The 20,573-nt window shown below is 44.7% G+C and overlaps 2 protein-coding genes and 1 long non-coding RNA gene across 3 annotated transcripts; all 3 read right to left on the minus strand.

Annotated features, from left to right (window-relative positions):
- Positions 1–3,021: 3,021 nt before the first annotated feature.
- Positions 3,022–5,330, minus strand: LOC121853682. Its single transcript, XR_006086383.1, has 2 exons — positions 5,220–5,330; positions 3,022–3,766 (listed from the first exon to the last, which is right to left on the minus strand). It is a non-coding gene; the product is annotated as an uncharacterized LOC121853682 (long non-coding RNA).
- A 3,550-nt stretch (positions 5,331–8,880) lies between these two features.
- On the minus strand, positions 8,881–11,192 carry LOC121853680 (histidine-rich glycoprotein-like). The gene is made up of 2 exons (XM_042348022.1): positions 11,086–11,192; positions 8,881–9,636 (listed from the first exon to the last, which is right to left on the minus strand). Exons 1-2 carry the CDS (start codon positions 11,092–11,094, stop codon positions 9,409–9,411), a joined length of 237 nt encoding a protein of 78 aa, XP_042203956.1. The 5' UTR covers positions 11,095–11,192; the 3' UTR covers positions 8,881–9,408.
- A 3,438-nt stretch (positions 11,193–14,630) lies between these two features.
- On the minus strand, positions 14,631–16,942 carry LOC121853681 (histidine-rich glycoprotein-like). Its single transcript, XM_042348023.1, has 2 exons — positions 16,836–16,942; positions 14,631–15,386 (listed from the first exon to the last, which is right to left on the minus strand). The coding sequence occupies exons 1-2, from the start codon at positions 16,842–16,844 to the stop codon at positions 15,159–15,161; spliced, it is 237 nt and encodes a 78-aa protein (XP_042203957.1). The 5' UTR covers positions 16,845–16,942; the 3' UTR covers positions 14,631–15,158.
- Positions 16,943–20,573: the final 3,631 nt, after the last annotated feature.

A 20,573-nucleotide genomic window follows, 5' to 3' on the forward strand; every position in this document is an offset into this window, starting at 1 on the left:
CGAAAAAACAAAAACAAAAACATGTTCACCTAACTCGTTTAGCTGGCCACTCAGTGAGGATGCCGATAGTCTTTTTTTTTTGTTATTGGCCACTCAGAGAGGATTATGTACAAGTTGCGTTGCTGGCCACGAGAGGTAATGTTAGAAATGTTCTTTGTTGGGGTCTCTCGGAGGGCACATGGAGAGTCTTAACTATTTCGTTGTTTATTGTTGCTCCTGAAGTCAGATTACCTGGAGATTATCCCTTAAGCTTCGTCTCCTTAAGATTAACGACCGTAAAGCTAACCTAATCTAACCTAACCTAAAGCTACCACAACCCACTCTAACCTAACCTAATTCTAACCAAACCTAACCTAACCTACAACTACCACAACCCACTCTAACCTAACCTAATTCTAACCAAACCTAACCTAAAGATATCACAATCCGCTCTATCCTAACCTAATTCTAACCTAACCTAACCAAACCACATACAGAAGTTGGAAGATTGAAACGACAGAAATGAATTGAACAGCTGGTAATAGAGTAGACTGGGTGGAGGGTCAGAGAGCAACTATTATGTGTGTATGACAAATTAACTTTAGTGTATTAATGTGTATAGAATTATCACATAGCGAGAACCACCACCTCAAACAAGGGGAAACTTGAACAGGTGGGATGAGTTGAATACTGATTACGATGTATATACTCAAAAGCGTCAGATTGAGTAGTGTGGGTGAGTCAAACTTCCATACGTGTTTTGCATTGAGTTTAACCACTATTAATTCCTGACTATTTGAGATGTTATACGAAAAAAAAAAAAATAAACACTGATATTGTTTATAATGTTACCATACACTTTATAACTTATGGACAATAGGTATTTTAAGTGTAACGTAACATAAGTGGTGAGATTTGGTTTGTTGTAGTTAGTTTAGGATTTGAATCGAGTGATGCTTGACGGAGGAGTGGAGGTATATACTGTATAATGTATATAGTACAGTACAAGCGAGGGGGAGGGAGGGGATGTTAAGGTACCAGTTTTATTAAGTATTGTAAGCTCCTTTTTCCATCGTATTTAGATTCAGGTTCAGAAAGATTCGTACCTGTAAGTTTCTCGTTGCTGAAGGTGTAAGAACTTTCCTGAGGTGAACCATTACAATTACGTATGAAATTGTATCCAACTTGCACCGATACTGTACCTTAAATCTAATTAGGGTTGGTTAGGTTAGGTTTGGTTGGGTAAAGCTGGCAATCCGGCTGAGAAGATTTTGTTGAGACATTAATCTGTTCCAGACAAGTGAGTTTTGGAATTTATTAACGCAATTTTTTTTATTTTATTTATCCTGATATTTTTTTCGAGGAAATTTGCTTGTTCTTTTATGGGAAGAGTTACATACAGTAGATCTTTATTGTGTGTATCGACCCAGAGATCACTCGTGTCTGTCTGTATACCTTTTACCCTCACCCGGTCAATATTCCTTTCTTCTTGTTCATGTCGATATTGCTCTTCAATTCGTAGCACAACTCTGCCTTACACAGCAATCAGTGGAAGCTTTTATACAGATTTTCAGGTCAGGTCATTGTGAGAATAGACCAACAGAAAGAGGAGAGCTCAGCTGTAATGTCACTGAGGCGATAGTAAGGACCTGGACTTCCTCAGCAACAGGTTATTGTGGGAACAGGAAAGTCAGGGATCAACTCAGCTGTGACGTAACGTAGCGATATGGGGTTAGGTCAAGCACACAAACACACACACAGCCCCCCCCCCCAACCCTCCTCCCGTCACCTTGTTAGTTGACGTACCTCACTGATTAAACATGTACAATACGGGGAGGGTGGGGGGGGGGGTCTTGTAGCACCTGACAAATTCCCGTCTGGGTGTATTCCTCCCAGAGTATTAACTGGTCCACTGGGAGAGTGTCGGGCACACGTACATAAAAAAAATTACTTGTCTAGCCCCTCGTCTGTCACGTTTGGGCTGCCAGGTACTGCTAATTTTTACTATCTGTACAACCTGTCGAATTTGAATAAGTAATGTTTAGATTACTGTCACTTAGGTTAGATTAAGTAAGATTAGGTTAGGTTAGGTTAAGTTAATTTAAGTAGCCCTAGGTTAGATTCTGTGAGATATGTTATACAAGTACTAAAAAATAACAGACTTACACCAGGTGCTGAGACGCGTATACAAAGAATATAATAATGGAGGAAACAGCAGTGGACCTATTGATCACCTCTCAGTACTCCCCTACCTATGACTTACTCTTATCTTGATCAACTTTATTATTCTGTCTCATCTTACTCTCCACTCTACTACCTTCACCTGTCTATCACTTACCCCCCCCCCCTCAACCCCCACAACCCCGTCTCTCACCTGACTCTCCGAGCTGTACTCTCGAACACTCAACCACAATTTGCATTCGGTTGTAAAATAAAAATAAAATTTATCTAAGTTTGTGTTCTTAAAATACTCAGTTTTTCTTAATTTTTTGTATTAATTTTTTGTTCGCATGTTGGGGGAATAATGGAGACCAATGCCGTTCCTTCTGTTTCTACATCTGTGTTGGGTCGTGTGTCTAGGTCAGCCTGGGTGTCTAATCTGTTCTGAAGATTTGTTAGTCCATAAAGCTATAATTGTATCTCTGTATTTAAGGTGTCTCATTTTAGCGATGCTGTGAGGCAGCCGCGTGGATACAGCACTCATCTCTTGTCCTTTAAATCACTGGTTCATGGCCAAGGTATCCTTTGTTTACCCGTGTGTAAAATGGTGTCTAACTTTACATTTGCAAAGGTGAAGGTAGTCATGTGCAGTGTCTCCCACAGGTCTTCGTTGTATTTTAGGCCACTCACAGAGTATATTACCGTTGTTTCTATTATCCTGGCCACTAAGAGAGCATAATCTCCTGAACAATATTATCGTGAACACGAGAAAAATCTCTACAAAATGATTTTAATATAATTTCAAACGATTAATAATCTAAGGATATTATTTCCAATATTATTAATCTTAAAATTTATGAAACAAAATCAGTCATGAAGCAGTGATGTTGTGGTCGTGTTTATTTAACTGTCACTCTTACAATAACTCACCATACATATATACTGCCATTAGACACATGTGGCTACACAGTACAGTTCATAGTATGACTATACATGTGACTGTGTACCTTCAAACTTGGTAGATAAATGATAACAAACAAGAATATCTATTATAGCCAAGATAGAAAACAATATACCAGGGTGGAAAGGTGTGTGAGGTGGGTCAGCCCTGATGGAACAGGTGAAGATGGTGGCAGCAGTAGTGGCTGGTAAGAGAAGGACACAAAGTTGACTTGGGTGTTGAAGACCCGAGACTCAGTACTGGAGTAGGTCGCCACGCTGCCCGGCGCCCACCACACACTCACCCACACGTGAACTATATAAACAAAAGTGTCTTAACATGACCATGTTGAACCGTGAGCCAGTTGTTGTAAGTCTGCAGCCGTAATCCAGGTGGAGTTGACCATCATGGTACTCTGACAATGACAGTCAGTCACCAGCACCATGACGCGTGATGGTACTAGTGGTGATGGTGACCACCGTATGTGGTGAAGTGGTCGTGGTAGCCGCCAGGGAAGTGTCTGGTGTGGTGGATGTGGTCATCGTGATGTATGTGGGTGATGAAAGGGTAGTGGTGGCTAAATCCATGTCTATGTCGACGTGAAGGATCCGCGTCAGGCAGGGCGTAAGGTGAGGGCAGTGCCAGAACCACACCCATAAGGGCACACAGGGCCACCAGGAGCAGCGTCTGTAACAACATACACATGTTTTCAATGTTTTCTCTTCGAGTTACTCGTGCGCGCTCGTCCTCGCACTTACATATATTCACACACACACACACACACACACACACGTGCGCAGTATGTGAGGGGGAAGGCCTGGAAGGGGAGGACTCCCAAGGTCGGGCCAGAGGCTTCCAAAAGGGGGGACGTTTGAGTTTTGTAATTTATTAACTCTGATTAACTCGAGACATTTCACAGTTGTATATTTAATTCTTGGTCTTATTGTGGTGAATACATCCTAAGTCTTCATAATATTTTAATTCTAATTCCCAAACTCTGGAAAATAATAGACAACCCGCTTATGGTTTATGGACGTGTGGATCTTTCTTTGTCTGAGAAGCTTAACATAACTTCTTACACTTGACTACCTATACTGCCTCTTATAATTGCCTCCTTTCTTTAAGCTTTGTCGACCCCTTTTATCCATCCAGTGTGGTTAGGTTAGGTTAAGTTAGAAGACAAAACAACAACTATTATCAGGGGATAATCTTCACTACAATCCAATAACATGGATACTAAGGATGTTACAAATTGATTTTCTTGTAGTCTTCGTTGTGTCTCATCTCAGTAATAGTTCTCTCACTTGCTGTTTCTCACTGTTGCGCCAAGAGATGATGGATAAGTGTATGTGACATGTGTATTTAGTAGGTGTAGTGGGTGTGGTGTGGGTGGGGGTGGAGTGAGTGTGGTGTAGGTGTGAGTGTGTGATGGGATGGAAGGTGTAGTGTTGGTGGAAGGGGTACTGTGTGTGGTGTAGGTGGGGGTGTAGTGAACGTGGTGTGGGTGAAAGGAAGGTGTAGTGGGTGTGATGTGGGTAGAAGGTGTAGTGGGTATGGTGTGGGTGGAAGGTGTAGTGGGTATGGTGTGGGTGGAAGGTGTAGTGGGTGTAGTACAGAAACTAAGGCTTGTGACCCGTACTTAATAACCCTGACAGTTGAATCAGTCAACACACAAAAAACAGTTTTATTATCAGTCATATCATCAAACACACAAAGATAACTCATACTTAAATAATAAAAGTGCAACTGTGTACACATTACACTTAAGGACACTTAACTGGGCTCATTGTCTCAAAGGTTCCGACGTTGAATATTCCTAGAGAGTAAAGTCGTAAGAGGCATTAAAATGGTTGACTGGTTATCTCTAGACTTACACTTTCACCCATATAAAATTGACTATGAGACTCTTCGTGAAATATATTGTCATTAATCACTTTGAATAGCTATAATGAAAAGCTTATGTTAAATTTATTACAAGTTTCGTCTTTATCACAGCTATTGTGGAAAGATTAGCTAAATTTAACTTTAATACCACACTAATGTTAACTAATTTTTAACTGACCAGGTTAAGCGCACACCTCTACAAGTGTTCTAAATTCACATATTCAGAAGTAATATAAGGGCACTTCACCACACTTACCAGCTTCATGTTGAGTAGCGAGACTTGAGTAGTTGTAACTGGGTAAAAAGTTGATAGGGGAGTGTGATCCTTGCTGGAGGTGTGCAAGGTTTATATACGCTGGATCGCGGGGCAGAGACGGACACGGGTGGGAGGGATATTTGGGTTGCCAGTTGTGAAGAAGGCTTCCCGTCGTTTCTTCAGGAGCCGAAGGGCCTGGTTCAGAAACATTCGTACATTGGATATATCTCGTGACTAATGACGCAAGAACGTTTCTGAGTGATTGGCTTAAGGTGAACAATAAAAACTATGTACGAAAAGGTATCGAAACTATACCGAAAGAGATCATTAACAAGATACATTCACTTAACACTAGTTAGATTAGGTGAGGTTAGGTTAGGTTAGGTTAGGTTAGGTAGTTTATGTTAGATTAGGTTAGTTTATGTTAGATTAGGTTAGGTTAGGTTAGGTTAGGTTAGGTTACATTAAGTAAGTTTAGGTTAAAATTATGTTAAATATGGTTAGCTATGCAAGTCCTCAAAAATATGAGTCATTGTGGATGACAGACTTACTACAGGTGCTGAAATACTTATATAAGAGGTACGAGGAATATTCGTCGTACTAACCTTTGTGAGTCTATACCCTGGAATGGTGTCCAGGCAAGGTGTGGGTCAGCTTACACTTCTCCCCTATACCTATCACTTCTCCTTTCTTGACCTACTTTATTGTTCTGTCTCATCTTACTCTCCTTCTCTTCACTCTACCACCCTCACCCGTCTCTCATCCATCCTTCACTACCCTCACCCGTCTCTCATCCATCCTTCACTACCCTCACCCGTCTCTCATCCATCCTTCACTACCCTCACCCGTCTCTCATCCGTTCTTCACTACCCTCACCCGTCTCTCATCCATCCTTCACTTCCCTCACCTGTCTCTCATCCATCCTTCACTACCCTCACCCGTCTCTCATCCGTTCTTCATTACCCTCACCCGTCTCTCATCCATCCTTCACTACCCTCACCCGTCTCTCATCCATCCTTCACTACCCTCACCCGTCATCCATCCCATCCTTCACTACCCTCACCCGTCTCTCATCCATCCTTCACTACCCTCACCCGTCTCATCCATCACTACCTCACCCGTCTCTCATCCGTACTACCCTCACCCGTCTCTCATCCATCCTTCACTACCCTCACCGTTTCTCATCCATCCTTCACTACCCTCACCCGTCTCTCATCCATCCTTCACTACCCTCACCTGTCCCATCCATCCTTCACTACCCTCACCCGTCTCTCATCCATCCTTCACCACCCTCACCCGTCTCTCATCCGTTCTTCACTCCCTCACCCGTCTCTCATCCATCCTTCACTACCCTCACCCGTCTCTCATCCATCCTTCACTACCCTCACCCGTCTCTCATCCATCCTTCACTACCCTCACCCGTCTCTCATCCATCCTTCACTACCCTCACCCGTCTCCCATCCATCCTTCACTACCCTCACCCGTCTCTCATCCATCCTTCACTACCCTCACCTGTCTCTCATCCATCCTTCACTACCCTCACCCGTCTCTCCCTTCTACTCTCTCACCACCAGCCATAATTTGCGGTCGAGTGGTCCAAGGGGAAACCCCCGTGTATAAAAAAAAAGTTTTCCACAGTTTAATATTCTTAAAATATTTGGTGTTTGTGTATAATTTTAGGAGTTTTTTGTTCGCGTGTTGAAAGAATAAATATTTTAATGCTCCAGCTTTTACGTCTAACGTCTGTATTGGCGCCGTTTATCTACGTTTGTCTCGTTGTGTCGTGTTGTCTTGTCTGAAGATATGTCAGTCCATAAAGCTATTACTGTGTCTGGGGATTTAAGGTGTCTTTTATCAGTGATGCGATGTGGCAGCCGAGTAGATACAACAATCGTCTCTTGTCCTTAAGGTCGTTGGTTCACGTCCAAGGCACCCCGAGTTCAATGCTGTTAAGCGCGGCCGGTCCACCGCCCCTGGCGATGACGGCGTCACATATGAAGTGCTAAATGCTCTTATTGCCACCCCTGGTAACCCCCTCCTCTGTCTATTTAACCTCTCTTATGATACTGGTCAGCTGCCTCACTTATGGAAGACTGCCACCACCATCCCAGTCCCTAAACCAGGCAGACAAGATGAATATCGTCCAATCTCCCTCATCTCCTACTTCTCAAAGATGATGGAGCGCATGATACGTCACCGCCTCCACTGGAAAATTGAAGCCCACCTGCACCCTGACCTCGATGGTTTCCGCCCCGGAAAGAGTACTGCTCACTGCACCGCTCACTACATGGCGAACACGGGCATTCATGAGGGGGCGACCTATGCTCGCACTGAACGCCGGAACCTCCTGATAATCAGTGACAGCACTTCTGCGCTAGCGAGGCTCAAATTACCCCCCCTCCCCCTCCTCCCCTGCCGCCCAACACACCCTAGCCGCCGTCGCCAATCTAGAACAAACTGATGACATCCGTGTCAAGTTTATTTGGATCCCGTCACATATAGGAATAACTGCCTGTGACACTGTTGATCGACTTGCCAAAGAAGCGACACAAGAAGAAGATATTGAAGCCACCCTCGCCCTCTCCCTGAATCATCTCAAATCTCGCATACACGCCACACAACGAGAAGCATTCGACGTAAAATGGACACACCTGAAACAACGGGGCAGCGTCACACTATGCCACTATGACGCTGTAACCGGTGACTCCAACCGCCACTACAAAGAGTATCAATCTCTGACTCGATCTCAACAGATTATATACATGAGACTGCGCCTAGGGTACAGGTACCTATGGGAGTACATTGGCAACCCTGAGCCTCACCGCACTGTTTGTAAACTTTGTGGCCAACCCGACTCTCACACCCTCCGTCACTACATCCTCACTTGCCCTATGACCTCCTCCTACAGGTCCCCAGCCGTTACCAACACCTCTTCCCTCCCTGACCAGATATCCCTCCTCCTAGTCACAGGCCTGGCACTTGACATTATTAGGGACCTGCCACGCTTTGCTATAAACAGATGAAATGTACCGGGAATTCCCCCTCCCCCACACACTCATCATACTGTCACTTTATGTAACTTGCTGACAAAACCCATGACCCTTCAGGCTTCCACGCCCTTAATGCATGAGTCATAAAGGCAAGCATGAACTCCGCATGTTTTCCAGTTGGGCACTGTAAACGCTTCTGCTCTTCACCTTGCACAGGATGTAAGGGGGTGCCCAATAAACTAGCCTCCTCCGGGCAATCTGTAATCTGTGATGGGTACCAGGTTTTGCAACTGAAAAATGAATGTGGTCGAGTGCAATGCCGGCCACACTTTCTTCTTGTGTACCAATGAAGGTTTAGTTCATATTGTACTTTTTCAATCAAGTTACGTTTCGTTTTTATTTTAGGGAACTCAGAGGGCATATTACCGTTGTTTTTATTTTAAGCCATTCAAAAGGTATATTACTTATGTTAATATTGCTGTGGCCACCCAGAGAGCACATTCTTCAGTAAATAATATTATCGCAAACACGAGAAAAACTGTTAGGAAATTATCTTGATGTAGTCTCAAATTATAAATAACCAATGGGTATTATTTCCAACATAATTTATCTAGAAAAATATCAGTAGTGAAGGTTAAGGTGACGACAAGGTTAGAATCAAAAGTCAGAGATACAGTGATATTGTGGTCGTGTTTATTTAACTGTCACTCTTACAATAACTCACCATATATATACATATATACTGCCAAGAGCCACATGTGGCTTCACAGTACAGTTCATAGTATGACTATACATGTGACTGTGTACCTTCAAACTTGGTAGATAAATGATAACAAACAAGAATATCTATTATAGCCAAGATAGAAAACAATATACCAGGGTGGAAAGGTGTGTGAGGTGGGTCAGCCCTGATGGAACAGGTGAAGATGGTGGCAGCAGTAGTGGCTGGTAAGAGAAGGACACAAAGTTGACTTGGGTGTTGAAGACCCGAGACTCAGTACTGGAGTAGGTCGCCACGCTGCCCGGCGCCCACCACACACTCACCCACACGTGAACTATATAAACAAAAGTGTCTTAACATGACCATGTTGAGCCGTGAGCCAGTTGTTGTAAGTCTGCAGCCGTAATCCAGGTGGAGTTGACCATCATGGTACTCTGACGATGACAGTCAGTCACCAGCACCATGACGCGTGATGGTACTAGTGGTGATAGTGACCACCGTATGTGGTGAAGTGGTCGTGGTAGCCGCCAGGGAAGTGTCTGGTGTAGTGGGTGTGGTCATCGTGATGTATGTGGGTGATGATAGGGTAGTGGTGGCCAAATCCATGTCTATGTCGACGTGAAGGATCCGCGTCAGGCAGGGCGTAAGGTGAGGGCAGTGCCAGAACCACACCCATAAGGGCACACAGGGCCACCAGGAGCAGCGTCTGTAACAACATACACATGTTTTCAATGTTTTCTCTTCGAGTTACTCGTGCGCGCTCGTACTCGCACTTACATATATTCACACACACACACACACAGACACACACACACGTGCGCAGTATGTGAGGGGGAAGGCCTGGAAGGGGAGGACTCCCAAGGTCGGGCCAGAGGCTTCCAAAAGGGGGGACGTTTGAGTTTTGTAATTTATTAACTCTGATTAACTCGAGACATTTCACAGTTGTATATTTAATTCTTGGTCTTATTGTGGTGAATACATCCTAAGTCTTCATAATATTTTAATTCTAATTCCCAAACTCTGGAAAATAATAGACAACCCGCTTATGGTTTATGGACGTGTGGATCTTTCTTTGTCTGAGAAGCTTAACATAACTTCTTACACTTGACTACCTATACTGCCTCTTATAATTGCCTCCTTTCTTTAAGCTTTGTCGACCCCTTTTATCCATCCAGTGTGGTTAGGTTAGGTTAAGTTAGAAGACAAAACAACAACTATTATCAGGGGATAATCTTCACTACAATCCAATAACATGGATACTAAGGATGTTACAAATTGATTTTCTTGTAGTCTTCGTTGTGTCTCATCTCAGTAATAGTTCTCTCACTTGCTGTTTCTCACTGTTGCGCCAAGAGATGATGGATAAGTGTATGTGACATATGTATTTAGTAGGTGTAGTGGGTGTGGTGTAGGTGGAAGGAAGATGCAGTGGGTGTGGTGTGATGTGGATGGAAGGTGTAGTGTTGGTGGAAGGGGTACTGTGTGTGGTGTAGGTGGGGGTGTAGTGAACGTGGTGTGGGTGAAAGGAAGGTGTAGTGGGTGTGATGTGGGTAGAAGGTGTAGTGGGTATGGTGTGGGTGGAAGGTGTAGTGGGTATGGTGTGGGTGGAAGGTGTAGTGGGTGTAGTACAGAAACTAAGGCTTGTGACCCGTACTTAATAACCCTGACAGTTGAATCAGTCAACACACAAAAAACAGTTTTATTATCAGTCATATCATCAAACACACAAAGATAACTCATACTTAAATAATAAAAGTGCAACTGTGTACACATTACACTTAAGGACACTTAACTGGGCTCATTGTCTCAAAGGTTCCGACGTTGAATATTCCTAGAGAGTAAAGTCGTAAGAGGCATTAAAATGGTTGACTGGTTATCTCTAGACTTACACTTTCACCCATATAAAATTGACTATGAGACTCTTCGTGAAATATATTGTCATTAATCACTTTGAATAGCTATAATGGAAAGCTTATGTTAAATTTATTACAAGTTTCGTCTTTATCACAGCTATTGTGGAAAGATTAGCTAAATTTAACTTTAATACCACACTAATGTTAACTAATTTTTAACTGACCAGGTTAAGCGCACACCTCTACAAGTGTTCTAAATTCACATATTCAGAAGTAATATAAGGGCACTTCACCACACTTACCAGCTTCATGTTGAGTAGCGAGACTTGAGTAGTTGTAACTGGGTAAAAAGTTGACAGGGGAGTGTGATCCTTGCTGGAGGTGTGCAAGGTTTATATACGCTGGATCGCGGGGCAGAGACGGACACGGGTGGGAGGGATATTTGGGTTGCCAGTTGTGAAGAAGGCTTCCCGTCGTTTCTTCAGGAGCCGAAGGGCCAGGTTCAGAAACATTCGTACATTGGATATATCTCGTGACTAATGACGCAAGAACGTTTCTGAGTGATTGGCTTAAGGTGAACAATAAAAACTATGTACGAAAAGGTATCGAAACTATACCGAAAGAGATCATTAACAAGATACATTCACTTAACACTAGTTAGATTAGGTGAGGTTAGGTTAGGTTAGGTTAGGTTAGGTTAGGTTAGGTTAGTTTATGTTAGATTAGGTTAGGTTAGGTTAGGTTAGGTTAGGTTACATTAAATAAGTTTAGGTTAAAATTATGTTAAATATGGTTAACTATGCAAGTCCTCAAAATTAAGAGCCATTGTGGATGACAGACTTACTACAGGTGCTGAAATACTTATATAAGAGGTACGAGGAATATTCGTCGTACTAACCTTTGTGAGTCTATACCCTGGAATGGTGTCCAGGCAAGGTGTGGGTCAGCTTACACTTCTCCCCTATACCTATCACTTCTCCTTTCTTGACCTACTTTATTGTTCTGTCTCATCTTACTCTCCTTCTCTTCACTCTACCACCCTCACCCGTCTCTCATCCATCCTTCACTACCCTCACCCGTCTCTCATCCATCCTTCACTACCCTCACCCGTCTCTCATCCATCCTTCACTACCCTCACCCGTCTCTCATCCATCCTTCACTACCCTCACCCGTCTCTCATCCATCCTTCACTACCCTCACCCGTCTCTCATCCATCCTTCACTACCCTCACCCGTCTCTCATCCATCCTTCACTACCCTCACCCGTCTCTCATCCATCCTTCACTACCCTCACCCGTCTCTCATCCATCCTTCACTACCCTCACCCGTCTCTCATCCATCCTTCACTACCCTCACCCGTCTCTCATCCATCCTTCACTACCCTCATCCATGTCCTCCATCCTGGTCTCTCATCCATCCTTCACTACCCTCACCCGTCTCTCATCCATCCTTCACTACCCTCACCTGTCTCTTCCATCCTTCACTACCTCACCCCCTCTCATCACTACCCTCATCCCGTCTCTCATCCATCCTTCACTACCCTCACCCGTCTCTCATCCATCCTTCACTACCCTCACCCGTCTCTCATCCATCCTTCACTACCCTCACCCGTCTCTCATCCATCCTTCACTACCCTCACCCGTCTCCCATCCATCCTTCACTACCCTCACCCGTCTCTCATCCATCCTTCACTACCCTCACCTGTCTCTCATCCATCCTTCACTACCCTCACCCGTCTCTCCCTTCTACTCTCTCACCACCAGCCATAATTTGCGGTCGAGTGGTCCAAGGGGAAACCCCCGTGTATAAAAAAAAAGTTTTCCACAGTTTAATATTCTTAAAATATTTGGTGTTTGTGTATAATTTTAGGAGTTTTTTGTTCGCGTGTTGAAAGAATAAATATTTTAATGCTCCAGCTTTTACGTCTAACGTCTGTATTGGCGCCGTTTATCTACGTTTGTCTCGTTGTGTCGTGTTGTCTTGTCTGAAGATATGTCAGTCCATAAAGCTATTACTGTGTCTGGGGATTTAAGGTGTCTTTTATCAGTGATGCGATGTGGCAGCCGAGTAGATACAACAATCGTCTCTTGTCCTTAAGGTCGTTGGTTCACGTCCAAGGCACCCCGAGTTCAATGCTGTTAAGCGCGGCCGGTCCACCGCCCCTGGCGATGACGGCGTCACATATGAAGTGCTAAATGCTCTTATTGCCACCCCTGGTAACCCCCTCCTCTGTCTATTTAACCTCTCTTATGATACTGGTCAGCTGCCTCACTTATGGAAGACTGCCACCACCATCCCAGTCCCTAAACCAGGCAGACAAGATGAATATCGTCCAATCTCCCTCATCTCCTACTTCTCAAAGATGATGGAGCGCATGATACGTCACCGCCTCCACTGGAAAATTGAAGCCCACCTGCACCCTGACCTCGATGGTTTCCGCCCCGGAAAGAGTACTGCTCACTGCACCGCTCACTACATGGCGAACACGGGCATTCATGAGGGGGCGACCTATGCTCGCACTGAACGCCGGAACCTCCTGATAATCAGTGACAGCACTTCTGCGCTAGCGAGGCTCAAATTACCCCCCCTCCCCCTCCTCCCCTGCCGCCCAACACACCCTAGCCGCCGTCGCCAATCTAGAACAAACTGATGACATCCGTGTCAAGTTTATTTGGATCCCGTCACATATAGGAATAACTGCCTGTGACACTGTTGATCGACTTGCCAAAGAAGCGACACAAGAAGAAGATATTGAAGCCACCCTCGCCCTCTCCCTGAATCATCTCAAATCTCGCATACACGCCACACAACGAGAAGCATTCGACGTAAAATGGACACACCTGAAACAACGGGGCAGCGTCACACTATGCCACTGACGTTGTAACCGGTGACTCCAACCGCCACTACAAAGAGTATCAATCTCTGACTCGATCTCAACAGATTATATACATGAGACTGCGCCTAGGGTACAGGTACCTATGGGAGTACATTGGCAACCCTGAGCCTCACCGCACTGTTTGTAAACTTTGTGGCCAACCCGACTCTCACACCCTCCGTCACTACATCCTCACTTGCCCTATGACCTCCTCCTACAGGTCCCCAGCCGTTACCAACACCTCTTCCCTCCCTGACCAGATATCCCTCCTCCTAGTCACAGGCCTGGCACTTGACATTATTAGGGACCTGCCACGCTTTGCTATAAACAGATGAAATGTACCGGGAATTCCCCCTCCCCCACACACTCATCATACTGTCACTTTATGTAACTTGCTGACAAAACCCATGACCCTTCAGGCTTCCACGCCCTTAATGCATGAGTCATAAAGGCAAGCATGAACTCCGCATGTTTTCCAGTTGGGCACTGTAAACGCTTCTGCTCTTCACCTTGCACAGGATGTAAGGGGGTGCCCAATAAACTAGCCTCCTCCGGGCAATCTGTAATCTGTGATGGGTACCAGGTTTTGCAACTGAAAAATGAATGTGGTCGAGTGCAATGCCGGCCACACTTTCTTCTTGTGTACCAATGAAGGTTTAGTTCATATTGTACTTTTTCAATCAAGTTACGTTTCGTTTTTATTTTAGGGAACTCAGAGGGCATATTACCGTTGTTTTTATTTTAAGCCATTCAAAAGGTATATTACTTATGTTAATATTGCTGTGGCCACCCAGAGAGCACATTCTTCAGTAAATAATATTATCGCAAACACGAGAAAAACTGTTAGGAAATTATCTTGATGTAGTCTCAAATTATAAATAACCAATGGGTATTATTTCCAACATAATTTATCTAGAAAAATATCAGTAGTGAAGGTTAAGGTGACGACAAGGTTAGAATCAAAAGTCAGAGATACAGTGATATTGTGGTCGTGTTTATTTAACTGTCACTCTTACAATAACTCACCATATATATACATATATACTGCCAAGAGCCACATGTGGCTTCACAGTACAGTTCATAGTATGACTATACATGTGACTGTGTACCTTCAAACTTGGTAGATAAATGATAACAAACAAGAATATCTATTATAGCCAAGATAGAAAACAATATACCAGGGTGGAAAGGTGTGTGAGGTGGGTCAGCCCTGATGGAACAGGTGAAGATGGTGGCAGCAGTAGTGGCTGGTAAGAGAAGGACACAAAGTTGACTTGGGTGTTGAAGACCCGAGACTCAGTACTGGAGTAGGTCGCCACGCTGCCCGGCGCCCACCACACACTCACCCACACGTGAACTATATAAACAAAAGTGTCTTAACATGACCATGTTGAGCCGTGAGCCAGTTGTTGTAAGTCTGCAGCCGTAATCCAGGTGGAGTTGACCATCATGGTACTCTGACGATGACAGTCAGTCACCAGCACCATGACGCGTGATGGTACTAGTGGTGATAGTGACCACCGTATGTGGTGAAGTGGTCGTGGTAGCCGCCAGGGAAGTGTCTGGTGTAGTGGGTGTGGTCATCGTGATGTATGTGGGTGATGATAGGGTAGTGGTGGCCAAATCCATGTCTATGTCGACGTGAAGGATCCGCGTCAGGCAGGGCGTAAGGTGAGGGCAGTGCCAGAACCACACCCATAAGGGCACACAGGGCCACCAGGAGCAGCGTCTGTAACAACATACACATGTTTTCAATGTTTTCTCTTCGAGTTACTCGTGCGCGCTCGTACTCGCACTTACATATATTCACACACACACACACACAGACACACACACACGTGCGCAGTATGTGAGGGGGAAGGCCTGGAAGGGGAGGACTCCCAAGGTCGGGCCAGAGGCTTCCAAAAGGGGGGACGTTTGAGTTTTGTAATTTATTAACTCTGATTAACTCGAGACATTTCACAGTTGTATATTTAATTCTTGGTCTTATTGTGGTGAATACATCCTAAGTCTTCATAATATTTTAATTCTAATTCCCAAACTCTGGAAAATAATAGACAACCCGCTTATGGTTTATGGACGTGTGGATCTTTCTTTGTCTGAGAAGCTTAACATAACTTCTTACACTTGACTACCTATACTGCCTCTTATAATTGCCTCCTTTCTTTAAGCTTTGTCGACCCCTTTTATCCATCCAGTGTGGTTAGGTTAGGTTAAGTTAGAAGACAAAACAACAACTATTATCAGGGGATAATCTTCACTACAATCCAATAACATGGATACTAAGGATGTTACAAATTGATTTTCTTGTAGTCTTCGTTGTGTCTCATCTCAGTAATAGTTCTCTCACTTGCTGTTTCTCACTGTTGCGCCAAGAGATGATGGATAAGTGTATGTGACATATGTATTTAGTAGGTGTAGTGGGTGTGGTGTAGGTGGAAGGAAGATGCAGTGGGTGTGGTGTGATGTGGATGGAAGGTGTAGTGTTGGTGGAAGGGGTACTGTGTGTGGTGTAGGTGGGGGTGTAGTGAACGTGGTGTGGGTGAAAGGAAGGTGTAGTGGGTGTGATGTGGGTAGAAGGTGTAGTGGGTATGGTGTGGGTGGAAGGTGTAGTGGGTATGGTGTGGGTGGAAGGTGTAGTGGGTGTAGTACAGAAACTAAGGCTTGTGACCCGTACTTAATAACCCTGACAGTTGAATCAGTCAACACACAAAAAACAGTTTTATTATCAGTCATATCATCAAACACACAAAGATAACTCATACTTAAATAATAAAAGTGCAACTGTGTACACATTACACTTAAGGACACTTAACTGGGCTCATTGTCTCAAAGGTTCCGACGTTGAATATTCCTAGAGAGTAAAGTCGTAAGAGGCATTAAAATGGTTGACTGGTTATCTCTAGACTTACACTTTCACCCATATAAAATTGACTATGAGACTCTTCGTGAAATATATTGTCATTAATCACTTTGAATAGCTATAATGGAAAGCTTATGTTAAATTTATTACAAGTTTCGTCTTTATCACAGCTATTGTGGAAAGATTAGCTAAATTTAACTTTAATACCACACTAATGTTAACTAATTTTTAACTGACCAGGTTAAGCGCACACCTCTACAATTGTTCTAAATTCACATATTCAGAAGTAATATAAGGGCACTTCACCACACTTACCAGCTTCATGTTGAGTAGCGAGACTTGAGTAGTTGTAACTGGGTAAAAAGTTGACAGGGGAGTGTGATCCTTGCTGGAGGTGTGCAAGGTTTATATACGCTGGATCGCGGGGCAGAGACGGACACGGGTGGGAGGGATATTTGGGTTGCCAGTTGTGAAGAAGGCTTCCCGTCGTTTCTTCAGGAGCCGAAGGGCCAGGTTCAGAAACATTCGTACATTGGATATATCTCGTGACTAATGACGCAAGAACGTTTCTGAGTGATTGGCTTAAGGTGAACAATATAAACTATGTACGAAAAGGTATCGAAACTATACCGAAAGAGATCATTAACAAGATACATTCACTTAACACTAGTTAGATTAGGTGAGGTTAGTTTAGGTTAGGTTAGGTTAGGTTAGGTTAGGTTAGGTTAGTTTATGTTAGGTTAGGTTAGGTTACATTAAATAAGTTTAGGTTAAAATTATGTTAAATATGGTTAGCTATGCAAGTCCTCAAAATTAAGAGCCATTGTGGATGACAGACTTACTACAGGTGCTGAAACACTTATATAAGAGGTACGAGGAATATTCGTCGTACTAACCTTTGTGAGTCTATACCCTGGAATGGTGTCCAGGCAAGGTGTGGGTCAGCTTACACTTCTCCCCTATACCTATCACTTCTCCTTTCTTGACCTACTTTATTGTTCTGTCTCATCTTACTCTCCTTCTCTTCACTCTACCACCCTCACCCGTCTCTCATCCATCCTTCACTACCCTCACCCGTCTCTCATCCATCCTTCACTACCCTCACCCGTCTCTCATCCATCCTTCACTACCCTCACCCGTCTCTCATCCGTCTCTCCGTTCACTACCCTCACCCGTCTCTCATCCATCCTTCACTACCCTCACCCGTCTCTCATCCATCCTTCACTACCCTCACCCGTTCTTCACTACCCTCACCGTCTCTCATCCATCCTTCACTTCCCTCACCTGTCTCTCATCCATCCTTCACTACCTCCCGTCTCTCATCCGTTCTTCACTACCCTCACCCGTCTCTCATCCATCCTTCACTACCCTCACCCGTCTCTCATCCATCCTTCACTACCCTCACCCGTTTCTCATCCATCCTTCACTACCCTCACCCGTCTCATCCATCCATCCATCCTCACTACTACCTCACCCGTCTCTCATCCATCCTTCACTACCCTCACCGTGTCTCATCCAACCTCCTACCTCACCCGTCTCTCATCCATTCTTCACCCTCACCCGTCTCTCATCCATCCTTCACTACCTCACCCGTCTCTCATCCATCCTTCACTACCCTCACCCGTCTCTCATCCATCCCTTCACTACCCTCACCCGTCTCTCATCCATCCTTCACTACCCTCACCCGTCTCTCATCCATCCTTCACTACCCTCACCCGTCTCTCATCCATCCTTCACTACCCTCACCCGTCTCTCATCCATCCTTCACTACCCTCACCCGTCTCTCATCCATCCTTCACTACCCTCACCCGTCTCTCATCCATCCTTCACTACCCTCACCCGTCTCTCATCCATCCTTCACTACCCTCACCCGTCTCTCATCCATCCTTCACTACCCTCACCTGTCTCTCATCCATCCTTCACTACCCTCACCCGTCTCTCCCTTCTACTCTCTCACCACCAGCCATAATTTGCGGTCGAGTGGTCCAAGGGGAAACCCCCGTGTATAAAAAACAAAGTTTTCCACAGTTTAATATTCTTAAAATATTCGGTGTTTGTGTATAATTTTAGGAGTTTTTTGTTCGCGTGTTGAAAGAATAAATATTTTAATGCTCCAGCTTTTACGTCTAACGTCTGTATTGGCGCCGTTTATCTACGTTTGTCTCGTTGTGTCGTGTTGTCTTGTCTGAAGATATGTCAGTCCATAAAGCTATTACTGTGTCTGGGGATTTAAGGTGTCTTTTATCAGTGATGCGATGTGGCAGCCGAGTAGATACAACAATCGTCTCTTGTCCTTAAGGTCGTTGGTTCACGTCCAAGGCACCCCGAGTTCAATGCTGTTAAGCGCGGCCGGTCCACCGCCCCTGGCGATGACGGCGTCACATATGAAGTGCTAAATGCTCTTATTGCCACCCCTGGTAACCCCCTCCTCTGTCTATTTAACCTCTCTTATGATACTGGTCAGCTGCCTCACTTATGGAAGACTGCCACCACCATCCCAGTCCCTAAACCAGGCAGACAAGATGAATATCGTCCAATCTCCCTCATCTCCTACTTCTCAAAGATGATGGAGCGCATGATACGCCACCGCCTCCACTGGAAAATTGAAGCCCAACCTGCACCCTGACCTCTATGGTTTCCGCCCCGGAAAGAGTACTGCTCACTGCACCGCTCACTACATGGCGAACACGGGCATTCATGAGGGGGCGACCTATGCTCGCACTGAACGCCGGAACCTCCTGATAATCAGTGACAGCACTTCTGCGCTAGCGAGGCTCAAATTACCCCCCCTCCCCCTCCTCCCCTGCCGCCCAACACACCCTAGCCGCCGTCGCCAATCTAGAACAAACTGATGACATCCGTGTCAAGTTTATTTGGATCCCGTCACATATAGGAATAACTGCCTGTGACACTGTTGATCGACTTGCCAAAGAAGCGACACAAGAAGAAGATATTGAAGCCACCCTCGCCCTCTCCCTGAATCATCTCAAATCTCGCATACACGCCACACAACGAGAAGCATTCGACGTAAAATGGACACACCTGAAACAACGGGGCAGCGTCACACTATGCCACTGACGCTGTAACCGGTGACTCCAACCGCCACTACAAAGAGTATCAATCTCTGACTCGATCTCAACAGATTATATACATGAGACTGCGCCTAGGGTACAGGTACCTATGGGAGTACATTGGCAACCCTGAGCCTCACCGCACTGTTTGTAAACTTTGTGGCCAACCCGACTCTCACACCCTCCGTCACTACATCCTCACTTGCCCTATGACCTCCTCCTACAGGTCCCCAGCCGTTACCAACACCTCTTCCCTCCCTGACCAGATATCCCTCCTCCTAGTCACAGGCCTGGCACTTGACATTATTAGGGACCTGCCACGCTTTGCTATAAACAGATGAAATGTACCGGGAATTCCCCCTCCCCCACACACTCATCATACTGTCACTTTATGTAACTTGCTGACAAAACCCATGACCCTTCAGGCTTCCACGCCCTTAATGCATGAGTCATAAAGGCAAGCATGAACTCCGCATGTTTTCCAGTTGGGCACTGTAAACGCTTCTGCTCTTCACCTTGCACAGGATGTAAGGGGGTGCCCAATAAACTAGCCTCCTCCGGGCAATCTGTAATCTGTGATGGGTACCAGGTTTTGCAACTGAAAAATGAATGTGGTCGAGTGCAATGCCGGCCACACTTTCTTCTTGTGTACCAATGAAGGTTTAGTTCATATTGTACTTTTTCAATCAAGTTACGTTTCGTTTTTATTTTAGGGAACTCAGAGGGCATATTACCGTTGTTTTTATTTTAAGCCATTCAAAAGGTATATTACTTATGTTAATATTGCTGTGGCCACCCAGAGAGCACATTCTTCAGTAAATAATATTATCGCAAACACGAGAAAAACTGTTAGGAAATTATCTTGATGTAGTCTCAAATTATAAATAACCAATGGGTATTATTTCCAACATAATTTATCTAGAAAAATATCAGTAGTGGAGAAGGTTAAGGTGACGACAAGGTTAGAATCAAAAGTCAGAGA

This window comes from Homarus americanus, unplaced genomic scaffold (assembly GCF_018991925.1).
Source record: "Homarus americanus isolate GMGI-L3 unplaced genomic scaffold, GMGI_Hamer_2.0 scaffold4896, whole genome shotgun sequence".
NCBI lineage: Eukaryota > Metazoa > Arthropoda > Malacostraca > Decapoda > Nephropidae > Homarus > Homarus americanus.